Here is a 20,260-nt window from a genome sequence, read left to right on the forward strand (position 1 = left end):
GACACTGCACCAGGAGACTACAGCATAGGCACACTGAGATAGGGACTGGTGCCAAAGGAGGATGCCCAGGGAGGATGCCTGTCCACGGGCAGAGATGGACACCTTTCCGGGCATGGATGTGGGGAGGGTGACACCCCTGGAGTCAGGTTGGAGCATGGGGGACATTGTGACAGGGGAGTGATTGACGAATGATGAGAAGGTGACATGATGATGACAGAGAATGATGAATGGTGACAGAAACTGGTGACGTCAGAAGACTCAAATGTGTTACTGGAGTGGGGATGGTAAGGTAGTGATGGTTAGGGTGGATTCAAGTGGCAAATGTTGATGGTTCGTGATGCTATTGGTTGGACAAGAGACCAGGCTAGTAGCCAGGGTTGTGGCAGAGAGAAAACGAGAGAGATGGCAGCCGAAGAATGGGTATTCCTCATTCCTTGATCGTGGTCACGGTGGGTGAGATGACCAGGTAAGCAGTGGAGGTGATGGTCTAGGCGGTGGTGGATCTAAAAAGACACATAGTAGAGAGATCACCGAAGGATGGCTCCTCACACCTGGGTGGACTCGGTCATAGCTTGGTTTCAGATATGGAAGTTGGGTGGAATGGTGGAAGATAGGTATTCGTCCTCATACCTGGATGACGTTGATGATGATGGCAGGATGAGCAGGTACGCGAAGACGCGACAGGTAATGATCAGGAGGTGTTGATATGAGGATGGGCAGATGAAGGCGAAGCATGATGGGTATCGAACTGTCTATCCCTCGTACCTTGCGTTTGCGCTCTGCCCGTTCCCGGGAGCGAATCCTCCTCTGGCGGGCTTTCTCCAGAGCCTTCAGGTCAGGACCTTGCTGCTCCACCAGCTCCACCCTGGCCTTCTTAATGTGGGCTGCAGCGTGTGCCATGTCAGCCCGCTACCTCCTACTTCCAGAAAAACCGACACCAAATCACCTTTTAAAAATTCCCCCCCAGAGTCCCAAAGATATGAACGCCGGCGAAGGGCTGAAAATAATTTGATTCAGTAGATTCCAAGCGGGCGACTTTCCGCCAGAGGGCAGGCAGACGCTCAAGCTGAGTCGTCCGCCACCACGACTCTGAAGGAAAGCAGAGGAGGAGGACGGAAATAAGAGAGAAACAGAGAGAGAGAGAGAGGTGTAGCCGCTAGTCCTCTATGCCTCCAGCCGTCACCACCACATATGAACTGGTCTAGCCCTGCACGCAGCGCCCCACTCCCTTGAACACCGCATCTGACGTTTGGAGTGTGGATGTGTGGGCAGAGAGAGAGAGAGCGAGAGAGAGATCCTCCCCTCCCGCTGTAATTGCGGAGCTGTCAGCTGCTGTGGGAAGCTTCAGGTTTGGGATCTGTCAGTCAGTCATCCCAACAACAAGACTTCACTCATTGATATTGCAGATAGAGAGAGAGAGAGGAAGGGGATGGAGAGAAAGGGTTGGGGAAGGGGGCTACGGTGGTTGAGAGCATAACTCGCTGTTCTTTGGTTGGAAGGTGGAAGGAACCATGTGAGCCGAATCAAGAGGGGGACACAGAGGAGATAGAGGAAATCTCCATCCAATCCCTTACTTCCCCCCTACATTAGTGGGAAATGGCAAAGTCCGCCTTGATGACTGTGAGCTGCTGCTGCAGATTTCACAGCTCGAGCTCACACACTCACTCACTCACACATACACACACACACACACACACGTCAGATTTCCCCCTTACTGTCACACACACACACATTTCTTTGCCTGGAGCCATGAATAAAATCAAATTTTATTTGTCACATGCGCCGAATACAACGGGTGTAAACCTTACCGTGAAATGTTTACTTACAAGCCCTTTCCCAACAATGCAAAGTTAAAAAGTAAGAAATAGGAAATAGCAACACAATAAAATAACAATCCCCAGCCAAACATGAAAATACCAACATGCAATGGCATGTGTGGGTTTAAGAACTGAATGTGACATTATCTCACGTGTAGTTAATTTAATATGCACATATATGACTGCATTTACATGTTGTTTTCCCACATATGTAGGCTTAAATATGTTTGGATGATCTCTACATGCCTGGAGTAAAGCGAGTGACATAAGTGTGTGTTGGTTGTGAAGAAGCAGCAGCTGTGGCCATATTGTGTCTGTACCAGCCAGGCAGCCCCAGCTGGACCTAGTAGCTAGTGCCACTACACTGGAATCCACTCCTACATCACTCTCACACCCAACACAGCTTACTGAGAGAGAGCGAGAGAGAGACAGAGAGAGAGAGAGAGAGAGAGTGAGAGAGATCACGGTTGGTTCAGGTTACCCGCGGTGCTGGCAAAGGGTCAGTGGACCTAGTGTTGCACCAGGACAGAGAGAGAGAATGAGCGAGAGAGAGAGAGAGAGAGAGAGAGAGAGAGAGAGAGAGAGGGCGAGAGGGGGGAAAGAGAGAGACTGGAATGAGAGAGAGAGAGAGAGAGAGAGAGAGAGAGAGAGGGGGGGGGAAAGAGAGGGGGAGAGGGCGAGAGGGGGGAAAGAGAGAGACTGGAATGAGCGGAGAGAGAGAGAGAGAGAGAGAGAGAGAGAGAGAGAGAGATAGAAATCTGTTTAATATAGAGGTTGAGGGTGAAACCAGAGAAGACATCAAATGAGAGGGAAGGATGGAGGGATGGAGAGGAAGATAAAGGAACAGAAGAAAGACAGGGTGGGAAAAGAGATTGATAAGGAAGAGAAAGGCAGAGAGGAAGAGAGAGGAATGGACCCACCCCCCTCCACAACCCTATTCAATGTCATTGTATACAGTCCATGTGATAAATCAGCCTCCTCTCCTCTCTTAGGAACAAAACAGTGAGCGCAATATTATTTCTCACAGAGAGAATCCTTCTGGGTAACACTGTATTCCAACTAGCTCATCCTCTGTAGCAATCGTGGCCTGTAGGTATCTACTGCAGCTTAACATGAATCAAAGCATTACTAAATTGTACGTAAGGTACATAAACTATCATTCATCTAGTGTTTTGTTATGAAGTATGACGGTTTAGACCCTCCTTTCTGACAGTGAATGTTCCCGGCTTCATTTCAGCACCACGGAGAGCACTTTGTATTGTATCCCTACTGACTTATACATGACTTGTATGAGACTTCAATGTCAAATCGTGTGTGTATTTTAATGTTAAGCCTTGTCCATGGTGCTGAAAGCAATGCTGGCAAAGAGAACAAATGGGGGAAAGTTCACTGGCAACTTCACATTGTAGTACAATAGAATGGAGTACACCCACATTTGACCCTCTCGAAACATACACAGACGGCAGTGGAGTACCACTCTCACCCGTCCCTTGCTGTTTGGAATCCCATTATTTGAAACAAGGATCACGTACTCATTGACGTCACCTGCTGTGCATTGCCTTACAACCCACACAACACTACACGTTTCACCGTTTCCAGCAGTAGCCCTTTGAGGTTCAATTATGGTTGTGTTTTTTTTTTTCCTCACACAGCTTCTCCCATGCAGTAGCCTCTTACAGTTACTGCTGCTATACCATGGTGCCCCCTGGTGGCCATTACATAATTACATTGAGTTCATCCAAAAATAGATGCACGTAGTCAGCTGTTTCTGGGTAATTGCATGGGGATTGGCGAAGCACCACTCTCATCTCATGTCCTCCGGATATGTATATAAAACACTTACGATGTACGTATAGATTACATACGGGTTCATTCTACAGGATTGCATTTAAATGTCCATTTCTAGGGATTTGCAGCCCAGGCACTTGTGCTGATGAGGTGCTCCTTGCCGCAGGGGGCACTTGAGAGCAGAGCCTAGGATTACCATGTTATTACCATGTTAAAGAGAGTAACCTGGCTGTCAGTAATGGTCACGTAATCATATATTTCACAGATGTGATGTTGCATGTAACCTGGTTGCTAGTGATTATGCAGGAAGAAGGATGGAAGGGAGTAAGGATGTGGTGTGTGTGTGTGTGTGTGTGTGTGTGTGTGTGTGTGTGTGTGTGTGTGTGTGTGTGTGTGTGCGTGTGTGTGTGTGTGTAAGTGTGTCTGTGCACACCTATGTGTGCATCTGTGTGTTTGATATGAGGAAACAGGAAATGACCCTCTCAGAGTAGCACCGTGTGATGTGTGAAGGAAGATGTCTCATGGTCTATTCTGAAGACTGGGATTCGGTGCACACGGGCCATAAAAAGGCCATTTCCTTGGGGCTGACAAGACACTCCATATGTCGACGCATACAGTTGAAGTCGGAAGTTTACATACACTTACATACACTGCCATCTTGATGTAATAAATGTATCACCAGTCACTTTAAACAATGCCACCTTATATAATGTTTACATACCCTACATTACTCATCTCATTTGTATATACTGTATTCTATACCATCTACTGCATCTTGCCTATGCCGTTCGGCCATCGCTCATCCATATATTTTTATGTACATATTCTTATTCATTCCTTTACACTTGTGTGTATTAGGTAATTGTTGTGAAATTGTTAGGTTAGATTACTTGTTAGATATTACTGCATGGTCGGAACTAGAAGCACAAGCATTTCGCTACACTCGCATTAACATCTGCTAACCATGTGTATGTGACAAATAACATTTGATTTGATTTGATTTGACTTGGGTTGGAGTCATTAAAACTCGTTTTTCAACCACTCCACAAATTTCTTGTTAACAAATGATAGTTTTGGAAAGTCAGTTAGGACATCTACTTTGTGATTGACACAAGTCATTTTTCCAACAATTGTTTACAGACAGATTATTTAACTTATAATTAACTGTATCACAATTCCAGTAGGTCAGAAGTTTACATATGTTGACTATGCCTATAAACAGCTTGGACAATTCCAGAAATTATGTCATGGCTTTAGAAGCTTCTGAAAGGCTAATTAACATAATTTGAGTCAATTGGAGGTGTACGTGTGGATGTATTTCAAGGCCTACCTTCAAACTCAGTGCCTCTTTGCTTGACATCATGGGAAAATCAAAAGAAATCAACCAAGACCTCAGAAAATAAATTGTAGACCTCCACAAGTCTGGTTCATCCTTGGGAGCAATTTCCAAACGCCTGAAGGTACCACGTTCATCTGTACAAACAATAGTACGCAAGTATAAACACCATGGGACCACGCAGCCATCATATCGCTCAGGAAGGAGACACATTCTGTCTCCTAGAGATGAACGTACTTTGGTGTGAAAAGTGCACGAGTCCTATATCGACATAACCTGAAAGGCCACTCAGCAAGGAAGAAGCCCCTGCTCCAAAACCGCCATAAAAAAGCCAGACTACTTCACAAAATAGATGGCATCATGATGGAAGAAAAATATGTGGATATATTGAAGCAACCTCTCAAGACATCAGTCAGGAAGTTAAAGCTTGGTCGCAAATGGGTTTTCCAAATGGACAATGACACCAAGCATACTTCCAAAGTTGTGGCAAAATGGCTTACGGACAACAAAGTCAAGGTATTGAAGTGGCCATCACAAAGCCCTGACCTCAATCCCATAGAACATTTGCGGGCAGAACTGAAAAAGCATGTGCGAGCAAGGAGGCCAACAAACCTGACTCAGTTACACCAGCTCTGTCAGGAGGAATGGGCCAAAATTCACCCAACTTATTGTGGGAAGCTTGTGGAAGGCTACCCAAAACATTTGACCCAAGTTAAACAATTTAAAGGCAATGCTACCAAATACTAATTGAGTGTATGTAAACTTCTGACCCACTGGGAATGTGAATGAAGAAATAAAATAAATCATTCTCTCTACTATTATTCCGGCATTTCACATTCTTAAAATAAAGTGGCGATCCTAACTGACCTAAGACAGGGAATTTTTACTTGTATTAAATGTCAGGAATTGTGAAAAACTGAGTTTAAATGTATTTGGCTAAGGTGTATGTAAACTTCCGACTTCAACTGTACATAGTCAAATACATGAACGCTAAATCAATCGCTAACACACACACTTCAACTTTAAAGTAATGTGTAGTCCCGTGTGGCTCAGTGGGCAAAGCATGGCACTTGCAGGGTTGTGGGTTTTAATTCCCACAGGAGACCAGTATGAAGATGTACGCACTTACTGTAAGTTGCTCTGGATCAGAGTTTCTGTTAAAATGTAATGTAAGTATTAAACGCTATGTGTGTATTTAGCCTCAGAAACTAAATTAGATTTAGAAGGATGGCCACACAAGACTGGTGTGTGTTTGATACGTCAGTTCTAGGCCTCTGCCTTTACCTAGCAGCAGTAAGAAGGATTCTGGGTTTAAATCTCGCCTCGGTTGGTAATCCCCAAATCCTGTCTAGCAGAGAGAGTATCCACTATTTACATATCAGTAATCTAGTCGTCTAGCCTTACAGTAATTAGAAAGACCCAGCATCTGCCTCTAGGTTTCTGCTATATTCTTTACTGGCACGGAAACCACACGAAAACACACACACACAACTCTCCATATAGACATTGATTGACAGGTAGCATTGATCGGCACCTTGGTGGTGACCCTGACTGTGATCTGAACTCTAACCCCATGAACTAGGCGGGGTAGTTAAAAGAGTAATTTAGTTCAGAGAGGAAGATTAGGGCTAATTTAAGGAAAAACAGCTCTAAGAACTAGAATGCCTGTACCACAGAATTAAGAATTCGAATCCTTTTGTAGTAATTACTTACTGTAATTGAATAGGATCTCTATGACCTGTAATGTGTAAACCTGCCATCTGTACTATGTACGGGCAAGGTGGTCTAACTAAAGCGCTTCAAAATGAATACAGGATACTTTGACTTCTAGACAGCACCACATTGACACAACAGACTGATAGTAGTAAATATCTTAGCCTAAACCTCTACAATCCCCTTCCCATTTTCTTCATCCTAAATATTTCATGAAGTATTTCATTAAGTCCTAATTTTGTTGAAATCAGCCTGATCCCTGTCTCACTGATCAGCACAAAAGTATTTGATCTTTTTTTCATCTGCACCAGAACACAGTGACACACACACTCCTTCAAGGAAAGCCACCGGATTTGCTTTTAGCCCACATCCTCCCCCTCCCTACCTCCTCCCTCCATCCCTCCTTCTGTCCAAAAGCCTCCCAGACGTGGGTCAGTCTATCAGCAAAATCTCTTCATCGTTCGACGGTTTTTAAAAACACAACTCACTTCGGACTCTTGGTGTCCGTTTTTGTGAGAATAACATTTTTAAAAAGTACCGTTAGTTTACATTCTCTTTCAATGTCACAATATTACTTATTTATTAGCTAGATGGTTTATTTGTGTGTCAGAGGAAAAGTGGATTTACTTGGTGAGTTGGTCAAACTAATGTAGAGGGGAGAGGCGGGAAGTGTGTGTGAATGGATTAGGCCTGTGCACCATCTGGCTGCCCTGACACACACAGAGTGGTCCAGCCCTTTACCTTACATACACTCCCTAGCCTATAGCCTACCGCTGCTCCTACAAGACCTAGTCTATATTCTTCAATAGGGGAGGGGAGTGGTATTGTGACAATTCATTGCCACCGCACAACATACAAGGCCGCCACAGTAGCACACTGAAAGACAGACAGGGAGCTAGACTGAAGATACAAGCAGACCGACAGAAAAACTAAGCGATGCAAAGTAATTAATAAAGAGATACGGTCAGAAAAACAGAGATACAGACAGACACACAGGTGGTGTCCCTCAGAGCATCCCTGTCATTGTAGAGGAGTGCACTGTGCAGACAAAGAGGCACCACAGCCAGAGCCACACCCTAACCATCTCTCTGTGTTGCTATGCATAGGCAGGGCAGACCCGATTGGGTGATTTCTGGTATGTCCTCAATAACCAATATGCAGAAACAGTTTGTGACATATTAAAAACCTAAACATAACATGTACTATCTACACATACATGTGCAACAATAGTAATCATATTATTGTATTTTTTTTAAACAAGTTCTTTATAAACTGCTCAAGCAGTGGCAATAAATCACTCATATTGATTAGCGAGGAAATCTGGTTGTACGCCCTGTTGAAACTAACACAAATAAAAAGCCACATGGAAATGGGAGGTGTATATTTTTTAACCTCACTGGAAAACCTGCAGAGGACAGTCAGCTACATTTCAGAGTGTTGTATTTTGATACGGGTGTCGCCAAACAGAAAGGGAAACGCAACACTGTTCTGTCAATCACTCATATCGATATCACGTTGAAATCAATTGAGCGAGAGGGGGGAAAATCAGGCTGCAGGTCCTGTTAAAACTAGGACAGCTCAAAAAGCACATGGAATCTCGGAATAATTTGTATATCACTGGTAGAGGACAACTTGTAGAAGACAGCCAGCTATATTTTGAAGTGTTGCATTTTGACTGAAGTACGTAAGTGTAACACAACCCTTTTTTGTTAATCACTCATATCATTACACGTTGAAATCAATAGAACGGGGGCAAAACATTTGGGTGGAGTGCGCTGTTTAAACGTACATTATTCAAAGGCCACATGGAAACTTGGTAGGATCTATACATGATTGATTAGATGAGAATTTGGAGAAGGCTTCTATCTATATTTTGGAATTGGGGATGTTGATTTCGGGAGGCTGCCATCACGGAAAAGGGAATCGACCACCGTTTCTGTTAGCTAACGTCAACGAATCCCAACCCGCCATAGGATAGCAACAGCGACAACGGTTGGCTGCTATTTAAGTGAACGTTTGACTGTCTAATCCGTGTTTTAGTTTGTGACCAGCAACTTTTATAGAGAAACCACCCCACAAATGATCTGTGCCATTTGAGAAAGACAATTGTATCTTACCTTATGCACAATTTAAACGGGCGCTCAAGATAGCGCCCCCATAGTGACTCTGCACCGACCCATTCATTCCCTACTATAAGAACACCACTGTATCACGCCAACTCCTCCTTTGGTCGTCTCTCCTTCCAGTTCTCTGCTGCCAATGACTGGAACGAACTACAAAAATCTCTGAAACTGGAAACACTTATCTCCCTCACTAGCTTTAAGCACCAGCTATCAGAGCAGCTCCCAGATCAATGCACCTGTACATAGCCCATCTATAATTTAGCCCAAACTACTACCTCTTCCCCTACTGTATTTATTTATTTTATTTATTTTGCTCCTTTGCACCATATTATTTATATTTTAACTTTGAACTTTCTTCAAATAACAAATCTACATTCCAGTGTTTTACTTGCTATACTTTATTTACTCTGCCACCATGGCCTTTTTTGCCTTTACCTCCCTTATCTCACATAATTTGCTCACATTGTATATAGTCTTATTTCTTTCTACTGTATCATTGATTGTATGTTGTTTTACTCCATGTGTAACTCTGTGTTTTTGTATGTTGTCGAACTGCTTTGCTTTATCTTGGCCAGGTCGCAATTGTAAATGAGAACTTGTTCTCAACTTGACTACCTGGTTAAATAAAGGTGAAATAAATAAAATAAAATAAATAAATATACTTAAGTGATAATGCCCGAGAAGCCGGTGTTTGGAGGATATATTGGCACGGGTGTTGTTAGGTCCGAGTCTAAGTTAATTTGCCGGTAGAAATGTGTTCAACATCCAATTAAGTAGCTAGAAAGTTCATTAGAGAGCTACAGTAGTTGCCTTGGTAACCAAACAAACAGACTTGCTAGCTTAGCTAACCACATCGACAATCTAGACCGCTATCATGAAAATCGAATTCAACAATGCAAATAATGTTTTCAATTCGACGTTTGCTTTTAAAAGCAGCTCAAACATAGAACATGTAAGAATGAACTTCAACGCCATTGAATAAGGCATTATAGGGAAATATTGCACGCTCTAGAATGCCCTTCAAGCCAATCAGAAACGAGTATTCAATAATGCCATGGTGTAAAACACATTATTAATAATAATAAAGTCAAAGCGTGTAATTATAGATGCCGAGCATTTCCTATGTAATTACATTGGTAGTGTGTATACAGTGGTGTCGAGCCGTCTCCATTCTCTGGTATGTGTATTGTTATGGGAGGTAGGCTAGTCCCGCCCTGGTTGTAGCTAAATCCCCAGACACAATCTATCCCAGACTGTCACCTTTGAACCTCTAGGAGGCGGGATATTAAGTAGAGGTGGGGGAGGTGTGTGTGTGTGTGTGTGTGTGTGTGTGTGTGTGTGTGTGTGTGTGTGTGTGTGTGTGTGTGTGTGTGTGTGTGTGTGTGTGTGTGTGTGTGCATGTATGCATCCGTGTGTGTGTGTGTGTGTGTGTGTGTGTGTGTGTGTGTGTGTGTGTGTGTGTGTGTGTGTGTGTGTGTGTGTGTGTGTGTGTGTGTGTGTGTGTGTGTGTGTGTGTGTGTGTGTGTGTGTAGGTGTGTAGGTGTGTAGGTGGGGGTGAGAGAGATGAGTCTGCAATAACCATGGATTTAACAAGTGATTGTAGATATACAGTGCATTCGGAAAGTATTCAGACCCCTTGACTTTTTCAAATTGTATTACCTTACAGCCTTATTCTAAAACTGATTACATTGTTTTTTTCCCCTCATCAATCTTCACACAATACCCCATAATGACAAAGCAAAAACAGCTTAAGAAATGTTAGCAAATGTATTTAAAAATGAAAACCAAGAGTTAAACAAAAAATGTTAAACAAATCAAAATATATTGTAATGAAACAGGCAGGGAGCAGGTCTCGACTGTGCCGCAAAAGCATGCTCGTGCGGCAGTGTCGAAATCCGTGCTTATAAACCCAGGATCATTACACTACTCCCTCCTTTCAAAGAGCGCGTCCTCGTGCTAGCTTGCGACTCTACGTCTTATAGGAACGCGCTCACCGGCCAAGCACACGCACTGTCATGGATACAAGGTCCGATCACTTCTGACACCAATGTAATGAAACAGCAGGGAGCAGGTCTCGAACCCTCGACCCTCTAGCCCGAAGTCCAGCGCGCTATCGACTGTGCCGCAAAAGCATGCTCATGCGGCAGAGTCGATATCCAAGCTTATAAACCCAGGGTCGTTACACTATTTTAGATTTTAGATTCTTCAAAGTTGCCACCCTTTGCCTTGATGACAGCTTCGCACACACTTGGCATTATCTCAACAAGCTTCACCTGGAATGCTTTTCCAACAATCTTGAAGGAGTTCCCACATATGCTGAGCACTTGTTTGCTGCTTTTCCTTCACTCTGCGGTCCAACTCATCCCAAACCATCTCCACTGGGTTGAGGTCGGGTGATTGTGGAGGCCAGTTCACCTGATGAAGCACTCCATCACTCTCCTTGGTCAAATAGCCCTTACACAGCCTGGAGGTGTGTTGGGTCATTGTCCTGTTAAAAAACAAATAATAGTCCCACTAAACGCAAACCAGATGGGGAGGCGTATCGCTGCAGAATGCTGTGGTAGCCATGCTGGTAAAGTGTGCCTTGAATTATAAATAAATCACTGACAGTATCACCAGCAAAGCATCCCCACACCATCACACCTCCTCCTCCATGCTTCATGGTGGGAACCACACAGGCAGAGATCATCCATTTACCTACTCTGCGTCTCACAAAGATACAGCTGTTGGAACCAAAAATCTCAGAATTGGACTCATCAGAACCAAGCACAGATTTTCTAATGTCCATTGCTCGTGATTCTTGGCCCAAGCAAGTCCCTGCTTCTTATTGGTGTCCTTTAGTAGTGGTTTCTTTGCAGCAATTCGACCTGATTCAAGGCCTGATTCACTTAGTCTTCTCTGAATAGTTGATGTTGAGATGTGTCTGTTATTTGAACTCTGTGAAGCATTTATTTTAGCTGCAATCTGAGGTGCAGTTAACTCTAATGAACGTATCCTCTGCGGCAGAGATAATTCTGGGTCTTCCTTTCATGTGGCGGTCCTCATGAGAGACAGTTTCATCATAGCGCTTGATGGTTTTTGCAACAGTATTTGAAGAAACTTTCAAGTTCTTGACATTTTCCAGGTTGACTGACCTTCATGTCTAAAAAGTAATGATGGACTGTCATTTCTCTTTGCTTATTTGAGCTGTTCTTGCCATAATATGGACTTGGTCTTTTACCAAATAGTGCTATCTTCTGTATACCACCCTACCTTGTCACAACACAACTGATTGGCTCAATCGCATTAAGAAGGAAAGAAATTCCACAAATTAGCTTTTAACAAGGTACACCTGTTAATTGAAATGCATTCCAGATGACTACCTTGTGAAGCTGGTTGAGAGAATGCCAGGCAAAGGGTGGCTACTTTGAAGAATCTCAAATATAAAATATATACTGCTCAAAAAAATAAAGGGAACACTAAAATAACACATCCTAGATCTGAATGAATGAAATAATCTTATTAAATACTTTTTTCTTTACATAGTTGAATGTGCTGACAACAAAATCACACAAAAATAATCAATGGAAATCCAATTTATCAACCCATGGAGGTCTGGATTTGGAACCACCCTCAAAATTAAAGTGGAAAACCACACTACAGGCTGATCCAACTGTGATGTAATGTCCTTAAAACAAGTCAAAATGAGGCTCAGTAGTGTGTGTGGCCTCCACGTGCCTGTATGACCTCCCTACAACGCCTGGGCATGCTCCTGATGAGGTGGCGGATGGTCTCCAGAGGGATCTCCTCCCAGACCTGGACTAAAGCATCCGCCAACTCCTGGACAGTCTGTGGTGCAACGTGGCGTTGGTGGATGGAGCGAGACATGATGTCCCAGATGTGCTCAATTGGATTCAGGTCTGGGGAACGGGCGGGCCAGTCCATAGCATCAATGCCTTCCTCTTGCAGGAACTGCTGACACACTCCAGCCACATGAGGTCTAGCATTGTCTTGCATTAGGAGGAACCCAGGGCCAACCGCACCAGCATATGGTCTCACAAGGGGTCTGAGGATGTCATCTCGGTACCTAATGGCAGTCAGGCTACCTCTGGCGAGCACATGGAGGGCTGTGCGGCCCCCCAAAGAAATGCCACCCCACACCATGACTGACCCACCGCCAAACTGGTCATGCTGGAGGATGTTGCAGGCAGCAGAACGTTCTCCACGGCGTCTCCAGACTCTGTCACGTCTGTCACGTGCTCAGTGTGAACCTGCTTTCATCTGTGAAGAGCACAGGGCGCCAGTGGCGAATTTGCCAATCTTGGTGTTCTCTGGCAAATGCCAAACGTCCTGCACGGTGTTGGGCTGTAAGCACAAACCCCACCTGTGGACGTCGGGCCCTCATACCACCCTCATGGAGTCTGTTTCTGACCGTTTGAGCAGACACATGCACATTTGTGGCCTGCTGGAGGTCATTTTGCAGGGCTCTGGCAGTGCTCCTCCTGCTCCTCCTTGCACAAAGGCGGAGGTAGCGGTCCTGCTGCTGGGTTGTTGCCCTCCTACGGCCTCCTCCACTTCTCCTGATGTACTGGCCTGTCTGCTGGTAGCGCCTCCATGCTCTGGACACTACGCTGACAGACACAGCAAACCTTCTTGCCACAGCTCGCATTGATGTGCCATCCTGGATGAGCTGCACTACCTGAGCCACTTGTGTGGGTTGTAGACTCCGTCTCATGCTACCACTAGAGTGAAAGCACCGCCAGCATTCAAAAGTGACCAAAACATCAGCCAGGAAGCAAAGGAACTGAGAAGTGGTCTGTGGTCCCCACCTGCAGAACCACTCCTTTATTGGGGGTGTCTTGCTAATTGCCTATAATTTCCACCTGTTGTCTATTCCATTTGCACAACAGCATGTGAAATTTATTGTCAATCAGTGTTGCTTCCTAAGTGGACAGTTTGATTTCACAGAAGTGTGATTGACTTGGAGTTACATTGTGTTGTTTAAGTGTTCCCTTTATTTTTTTGAGCAGTGTATTTTGATTTGTTTAACACCTCTTTGGTTACTACATGATTCCATATGTGTTATTTTCACTATTCACTATTGTGTTATCTTCACTATTATTCACTATTATTCTACAATGTAGACACTTGTTAAAATAAACAAAAACCCTTGAATGAGTAGGTGTGTCCAAACTTTTCACTGGTACTCGAAGTGTTCAGACCCTTTGCTCTGAGACTCAAAATTGAGCTCTGGAGCATCCTGTTCCCATTGATCATCCTTAAGATATTTCTACAACTTGATTGGAGTTCACAGGTGGTAAATTAAATAGATTAGACATGATTTAGAAAGGCACACACCTGTCTAATATAAGGTCCCACAGTTGACAGTTCGATGAGGTCGAAGGAATTGTCTGTAGAGCTCCGAGACAGGATTGTGTCAGGGCACAGATCTGGGGAAGGAAACCAAAAGATGTCTGCAGCATTGAAGGTCCCCAAGAACACAGTGGCCTCCATCATTCTTAAATGTAAGAGGTTTGGAACAACCAAGATTCTTCCTAGAGCTGGCTGCTCGGCCAAACTGAGCTATTATGGAAGTGACCAAGAACCCAATGGTCACTGTGACAGAGCTCCAGAGTTCCTCTGTGGAGATGGGAGAACCTTCCAGAAGGACAACCATCAATCAGGCAGAACACCACCAATCAGGCATTTATGGTACAGTGGCCAGACGGAAGCCACTCAATAAAATACATAACACTTGCAGTTTGCCAAAAGGCACCTAAAGGACTCTCAGACCATGAGAAACAAGATTCTCTGGTCTGATGAAACCAAGATTGAACTATTTGGCCTGTATGCCAAGCGTCATGTCTAGAGGAAACCTGGCACCATCCCTACGGTGAAGCATGGTGGTGGCAGCATCATGCTGTGGGGATGTTTTTCAGAGGCAGGGACTAGTCAGGATCGATGGAAAGATGAACGGAGCAAAGTACAGAGAGATCCTTGATGAAAATCTGCTCCAGGGCGCTCAGGACATCAGACTAGGGCGAAGGTTCACCTTCCATCAGGACAATGACCCTAAGCACACAGCCAAGACAACGCAGGAGTGGCTTTGGGACAAGTCTGAATGTCCTTGAGTGGCCCAGCCAGATCCGGTCTTGAACCCGATCGAACATCTCTGGAGAGACCTAAAAATAGCTGTGCAGCGATGCTCCCCATCCAACCTGACAGAGCCTGAGAGGATCTGCAAAGAAGAATGGGAGAAACACAGGTGTGCCAAGCTTGTAGTGTCATACCCAAGAAGACTCGAGGTTGTAATTGCTGCTGAAGGTGCTTCAACAAAGTACTGAGTAAACGATCTGAATACTTATGTAAATGAGTTTTTTATTTTTAATACATTTGCAAAAAATTCTAAAACCTGTTTTTGCTTTGTCATTATGGGGTATTATGTGTAGATTGATGAGTGGGAAAAACAATGTAATCCATTTTAGAATAAGGCTGTAATGTAAGAAAATGTAGAAAAAGTCTTTCCAAATGCACTGTATACCACAGTTAATGTCCTTTTACACAGCCTAAATTCTATATAAAAAAAAAATAAGGTGAGAATAAAAAATCTCACACTGATATGTTGAAATTGAGAAATCACTGTAAATACTATAAAGATGCTATCTCCCATTTTTTTATGATGTGCCATTGTCCTCTAAACGTATATTTTATCACATTCTATGGAAGTGCTTCGCCTACTAATGGATTTCCAGCTCATTGACTCTGAATATGAGGTCAACAGCAAACAACAAGCGGACAAAAAGAGACACAGCAGCCTCCAAGCTGGCCCTACCCTATGGTGTTGTGTCATAAAGGAAGCACACACACGGCTGGCTTAACCCCTGTCTAGCATGGAGTGGTGCTAACTGACGCTTCATCGCCCTGGTAACCCATCCCTTAGTAACAAGGCCGGGAGCGTTGTCAACGGAGACGGTGGCGGACGGCGGGAGGTGGAAAGGTCTTTCGGGGGGTGTAGGGAGTGGTACATTCCACCCTGTGTGCTACGGGAGTCCTGTGGGCATCATTAGGCCAACCTGAGCCTTCACAGCCCTCAATGAGAATACACACCTACTGATAGAAACACCCATATACAGTAAACACCATCACTAACACACCTCCTGGATGATAGATAATGCAGATCCACAATATAATCTCAAGTGGATACTGTGTGTGTGTGTGTGTGTGTGTGTGTGTGTGTGTGTGTGTGTGTGTGTGTGTGTGTGTGTGTGTGTGTGTGTGTGTGTGTGTGTGTGTGTGTGTGTGTGTGTGTGTGTGTGTGGTCCCTCCCAAGTGCCGCAGCGGTCTAAGGCACTGCATCTCAGTGCTAGAGGCGTCACTACAGATCCTGGTTCGATCCTGGGCTGTATCACAACCGGCCGTGATCGGGAGTCCCATAGGGCGGCACACAGTTGGCCCGGCATCGTTAGGTGAGGGTTAGGCCGGGGTAGGCAGTCATTGTAAAATAATAATTTGTTCTTAACTGACTTGCCTAGTTAAATAAAGGTTAAATAAAAATAAAAAATACAATTAAAACTATGTCTAAATACAACATCCTGAAACAAAGCCTTATGAAAGATAGAAAGAGAGAGAGAGAGAGGGGAGAGAGAAAGAAGAAATTCATGTAGATAAGAAAGAGGAAGAAAGAGGAACTATACATCAGTGCCCCACCCAAAATGAGCCGTCTCAGACTTTCCCCTAGGGCCATGATGACACCATCCTTCCCCATTGCCCTCAACATTCAACTTATTACTCATCTTCAACCCCCCTAAAGACACACACACACAATTATTCACCCTAATGTGGTCCAATTCTGTATCTGCTGGCATTTAACACCACCAGTCACAATAAAGCTCTGTGACCAAATAAAAGTTGAATTAAATTGCTCCTCACTTCCACGCCACAGCGTAAGCGCTTTTCCACAATTAGACAAAACCACCCCTAGGAGAAATGCCTATTTAGTGTGTTAGCACAGGAGAAATGACTCATGCATACTGTATATTCAGTACAGCACATTCACACTCACTCCTGGGTCTTTAGGCTTGGTGGTCATTTATATCCTGCTGCTGTTACACAACGCAGCACACACAGGTCAATAAACTATACAGATTCAAAACAACAGGCCACATTATTTTACTTTTTTTTTTAGAAGTCAATGTATATACAGAAGGCTATACGCTAGCATCTGCTGACCAGCTACTGTAGCTAAAGCTAGCGCCTTGGCATAGTCTCCATAGAAAGCGTAGGTTAATGGGTTTTCAGGCTGTAAATTAGCATCTGCTGCCCTATAGATAGGTTAATCAATGTTTACAGTAGATTATAAGCTAGTAGTATCTGCTGACCTGCTACTGTAGCTAATGCCAGCGCTTTAGCATTGTCTCCACAGAAAGAGCAGGTTAATTGATGTTTTTTCTGGCTATAATGACCCATCGGTTGTTTTAATCTACAATGAAAAGATAGAGCAAGGGGGCTTCATTATGGTGGGATTAAAGATAAGTCGGTGATAAATTAACGCTGTCCCCTGGCACTAGGCCCGCAGTTCATTTCAAGAAGTTTAATTAAAAAGGTCCTTAGTAAGAGAAAGGCCCCTAAAGCACTCCTTTCCTGACACAAAACAGCACATCTCCGCTTAACTTGTATTTGACTGCAAAGCTAACTCATTACTGGACCCATAACTTACAGTTGCCTTGAGAGTCCATACAGACCATTTAAAGTTAGCCTAGCCTAGGTTAGCTTAGCACTAAGAGGTTGGAGGAGTAAAGGCATAGGAAGAGAGATGTATGGGACTCTGGGAGGTCAGGACCGCTGTCTATCTAGTCCACAGTAGCTGCCTTACCTGGCCTGTGGCTCCCACCACCATGCCTGCGCTCATGGGTGCTCTGTCGGGGTGGTCCCAGTTCCAACCCCCAGGGAATATCCAGAGGGTGTGAGGAGGGATAGGTAGAGGGTCCGCGACACGGGGGGGGAGAGTGTGTGAGGGAGCGGGGGGGGAAGAGGCTCTAGTGTCCAGGACGGTGCAGTCAACTACTGTGAGTGGATTAGTGAGTACCGTGCTGGAGGTATTAGCACATTGTGTTCGAGACACACACACACACACACACACACACACACACACACACACACACACACACACACACACACACACACACACACACACACACACACACACACACACACACACACACACACACACACACACACACACTCAGGGGGATTAGCAAGACAGAAATAGAGGAGTCTTCTCTGCTGACCTAGAATCAGACCTGACTGGGACCAAGGCGTGACACACACACACATACATACACCTGCTGCTTCGTCGCCACCTCTACAGTAGGGACGTCCCATACACCCTCCAACACACAGACACACACACCTACACACTTCCTCGAACAGACAAAGATGGGGCAGCAGTTATAGCACGGTCAGGTAGCTAAACTTACAACAGAGATGGAGAACATCTTTTCCGCAGTCGACGAAGGCGGAGGGTCGAATTCTCGTTCTCTTTTCATATCTCCGGGACAGATTAACCTGTTAGGGCTAGGGGGCAGCATTTGCACGTCTGGATAAAAAAAATGTACCCGATTTAATCTGGTTACTAATCCTACCCAGTAACTAGAATATACTTATTATATATGGATAGAAAACACTCTAAAGTTTCTAAAACTGTTTGAATGGTGTCTGTGAGTATAACAGAACTCATTTGGCAGGCAAAACCCTGAGACATTTTCTGACAGGAAGTGGATACCTGATGTGTTGTATTGACTTTAAACCTATCCCATTGAAAAACACAGGGGCTGAGGAATATTTTGGCACTTCCTATTGCTTCCACTAGATGTCACCAGCCTTTACAAAGTGTTTTGAGTCTTCTGGAGGGAGATCTGACCGAACAAGAGCCATGGAACGATGATGTCCCATTAGACACCTGGCGCGCGAGTTCATGTTGGGTACCCTCGTTCCAATACGTTATAAAAGAGTATGCATTCGTCCACCTTGAATATTATTCATGTTCTGGTTAAAAAAGGCCCTAATGATTTATGCTATACAACGTTTGACATGTTTGAACGAACGGAAATATATTTTTTCCCCTCGTTCATGACGAGAAGTCCGGCTGGCTTAGATCATGTGCTACCAAGACGGAGATTTTTGGACATAAATGATGAGCTTTTTTGAACAAAACTACATTCGTTATGGACCTGTGATACCTGGAAGTGACATCTGATGAAGAGAATCAAGGGTAATGGATTATTTACATAGTATTTTCGATTTTAGATCTCCCCAACATGACGTCTAGTCTGTATCGCAACGCGTATTTTTCTGGGCGCAGTGCTCAGATTATTGCAAAGTGTGATTTCCCAGTAAGGTTATTTTTAAATCTGGCAAGTTGATTGCGTTCAAGAGATGTAAATCTATAATTCTTTAAATGACAATATAATATTTTACCAATGTTTTCTAATTTTAATTATTTAATTTGTGACGCTGACTTGACTGCCGGTTATTGGAGGGAAACGATTTCCTCAACATCAATGCCATAGTAAAACGCTGTTTTTGGATATAAATATGAACTTGATAGAACTAAAAATGCATGCATTGTCTAACATAATGTCCTAGGAGTGTCATCTGATGGAGATTGTAAAAGGTTAGTGCATCATTTTAGCTGGTTTTATGGTTTTGGTGACCCTGTCTTTGACTTGACAAAACATTACACACAACTCTTGTAAATGTACTGTCCTAACATACTCTAAATTTATGCTTTCGCCGTAAAACCTTTTTGAAATCGTAAAACGTGGTTAGATTAAGGAGATGTTTATCTTTCAAATGGTGTAAAATAGTTGTATTTTTGAAAAATTTGAATTTTGACATTTATTTGGATTCAAATTTGCCGCTCTTGAAATGCACCTGCTGTTGATGGAGTGCACCACGGGTGGCACGCTAGCGTCCCACCTAGCCCATAGAGGTTAACTTGAGCCAACCCGTTCATCAGAAATGACAAATCCTTTCCCTGTGGGTGTACGTGGTTTTACGTGCGGCGTCGCATCGTAGCCCACACAGTAATCAAAGTCACTTTTTGCCCGAGAAATGTCACCCTCTTGACATGCACAAAATGCATTCTCGTGACATGGCTCGAGGTGAAATGAGGAGGAGGGGAATAAAAGAGAAAAGGATGACGGAGAAGAGAGGAGAATGAGGTATACACAGTACGTTTTATGCAGGGTGAATCCTTACCTAAAGATAGAACATCTGGCCAACTAAACCCAGCAATCCATCATCTCAGATTGCTTGTGTGTGTGTGTGTGTGTGTGTGTGTGTGTGTGTGTGTGTGTGTGTGTGTGTGTGTGTGTGTGTGTGTGTGTTTTTCCCTTGTAAGGACAGCGTCATCTCATCCCGTGGGTCTCTGGTGTAATAGAGCCATGCCACCGGGTTGAGCCTGTAGATGTCAACCTGAAGGCGTTCTTAGAATGTGCGCAGCG

At 44.1% G+C, this 20,260-nt stretch overlaps 1 protein-coding gene across 4 annotated transcripts in view; it reads right to left on the reverse strand.

Annotated features, from left to right (window-relative positions):
- Positions 1 to 20,260, reverse strand: part of LOC106577504 (ankyrin-2) — a 262,877-nt gene that overhangs the window by 132,311 nt on the left and 110,306 nt on the right. The window contains exon 1 of one of the 4 annotated variants that reach the window (XM_082965067.1): positions 766 to 2,276. The exons of 2 other annotated variants lie outside the window; for them this stretch is intronic. In XM_082965067.1, the coding sequence (XP_082821193.1) occupies positions 766 to 900 (135 nt within the window). In that variant the 5' untranslated portion in view covers positions 901 to 2,276. Of the gene's footprint in view, positions 1 to 765; positions 2,277 to 20,260 lie in introns of those variants that run through there. One more of the 4 variants, XM_082965073.1, reaches the window with a different exon arrangement.

The sequence above is a fragment of the Salmo salar genome, chromosome 18 (assembly GCF_965601325.2).
Source record: "Salmo salar chromosome 18, fSalSal1, whole genome shotgun sequence".
Taxonomy (NCBI): Eukaryota; Metazoa; Chordata; class Actinopteri; order Salmoniformes; family Salmonidae; genus Salmo; species Salmo salar.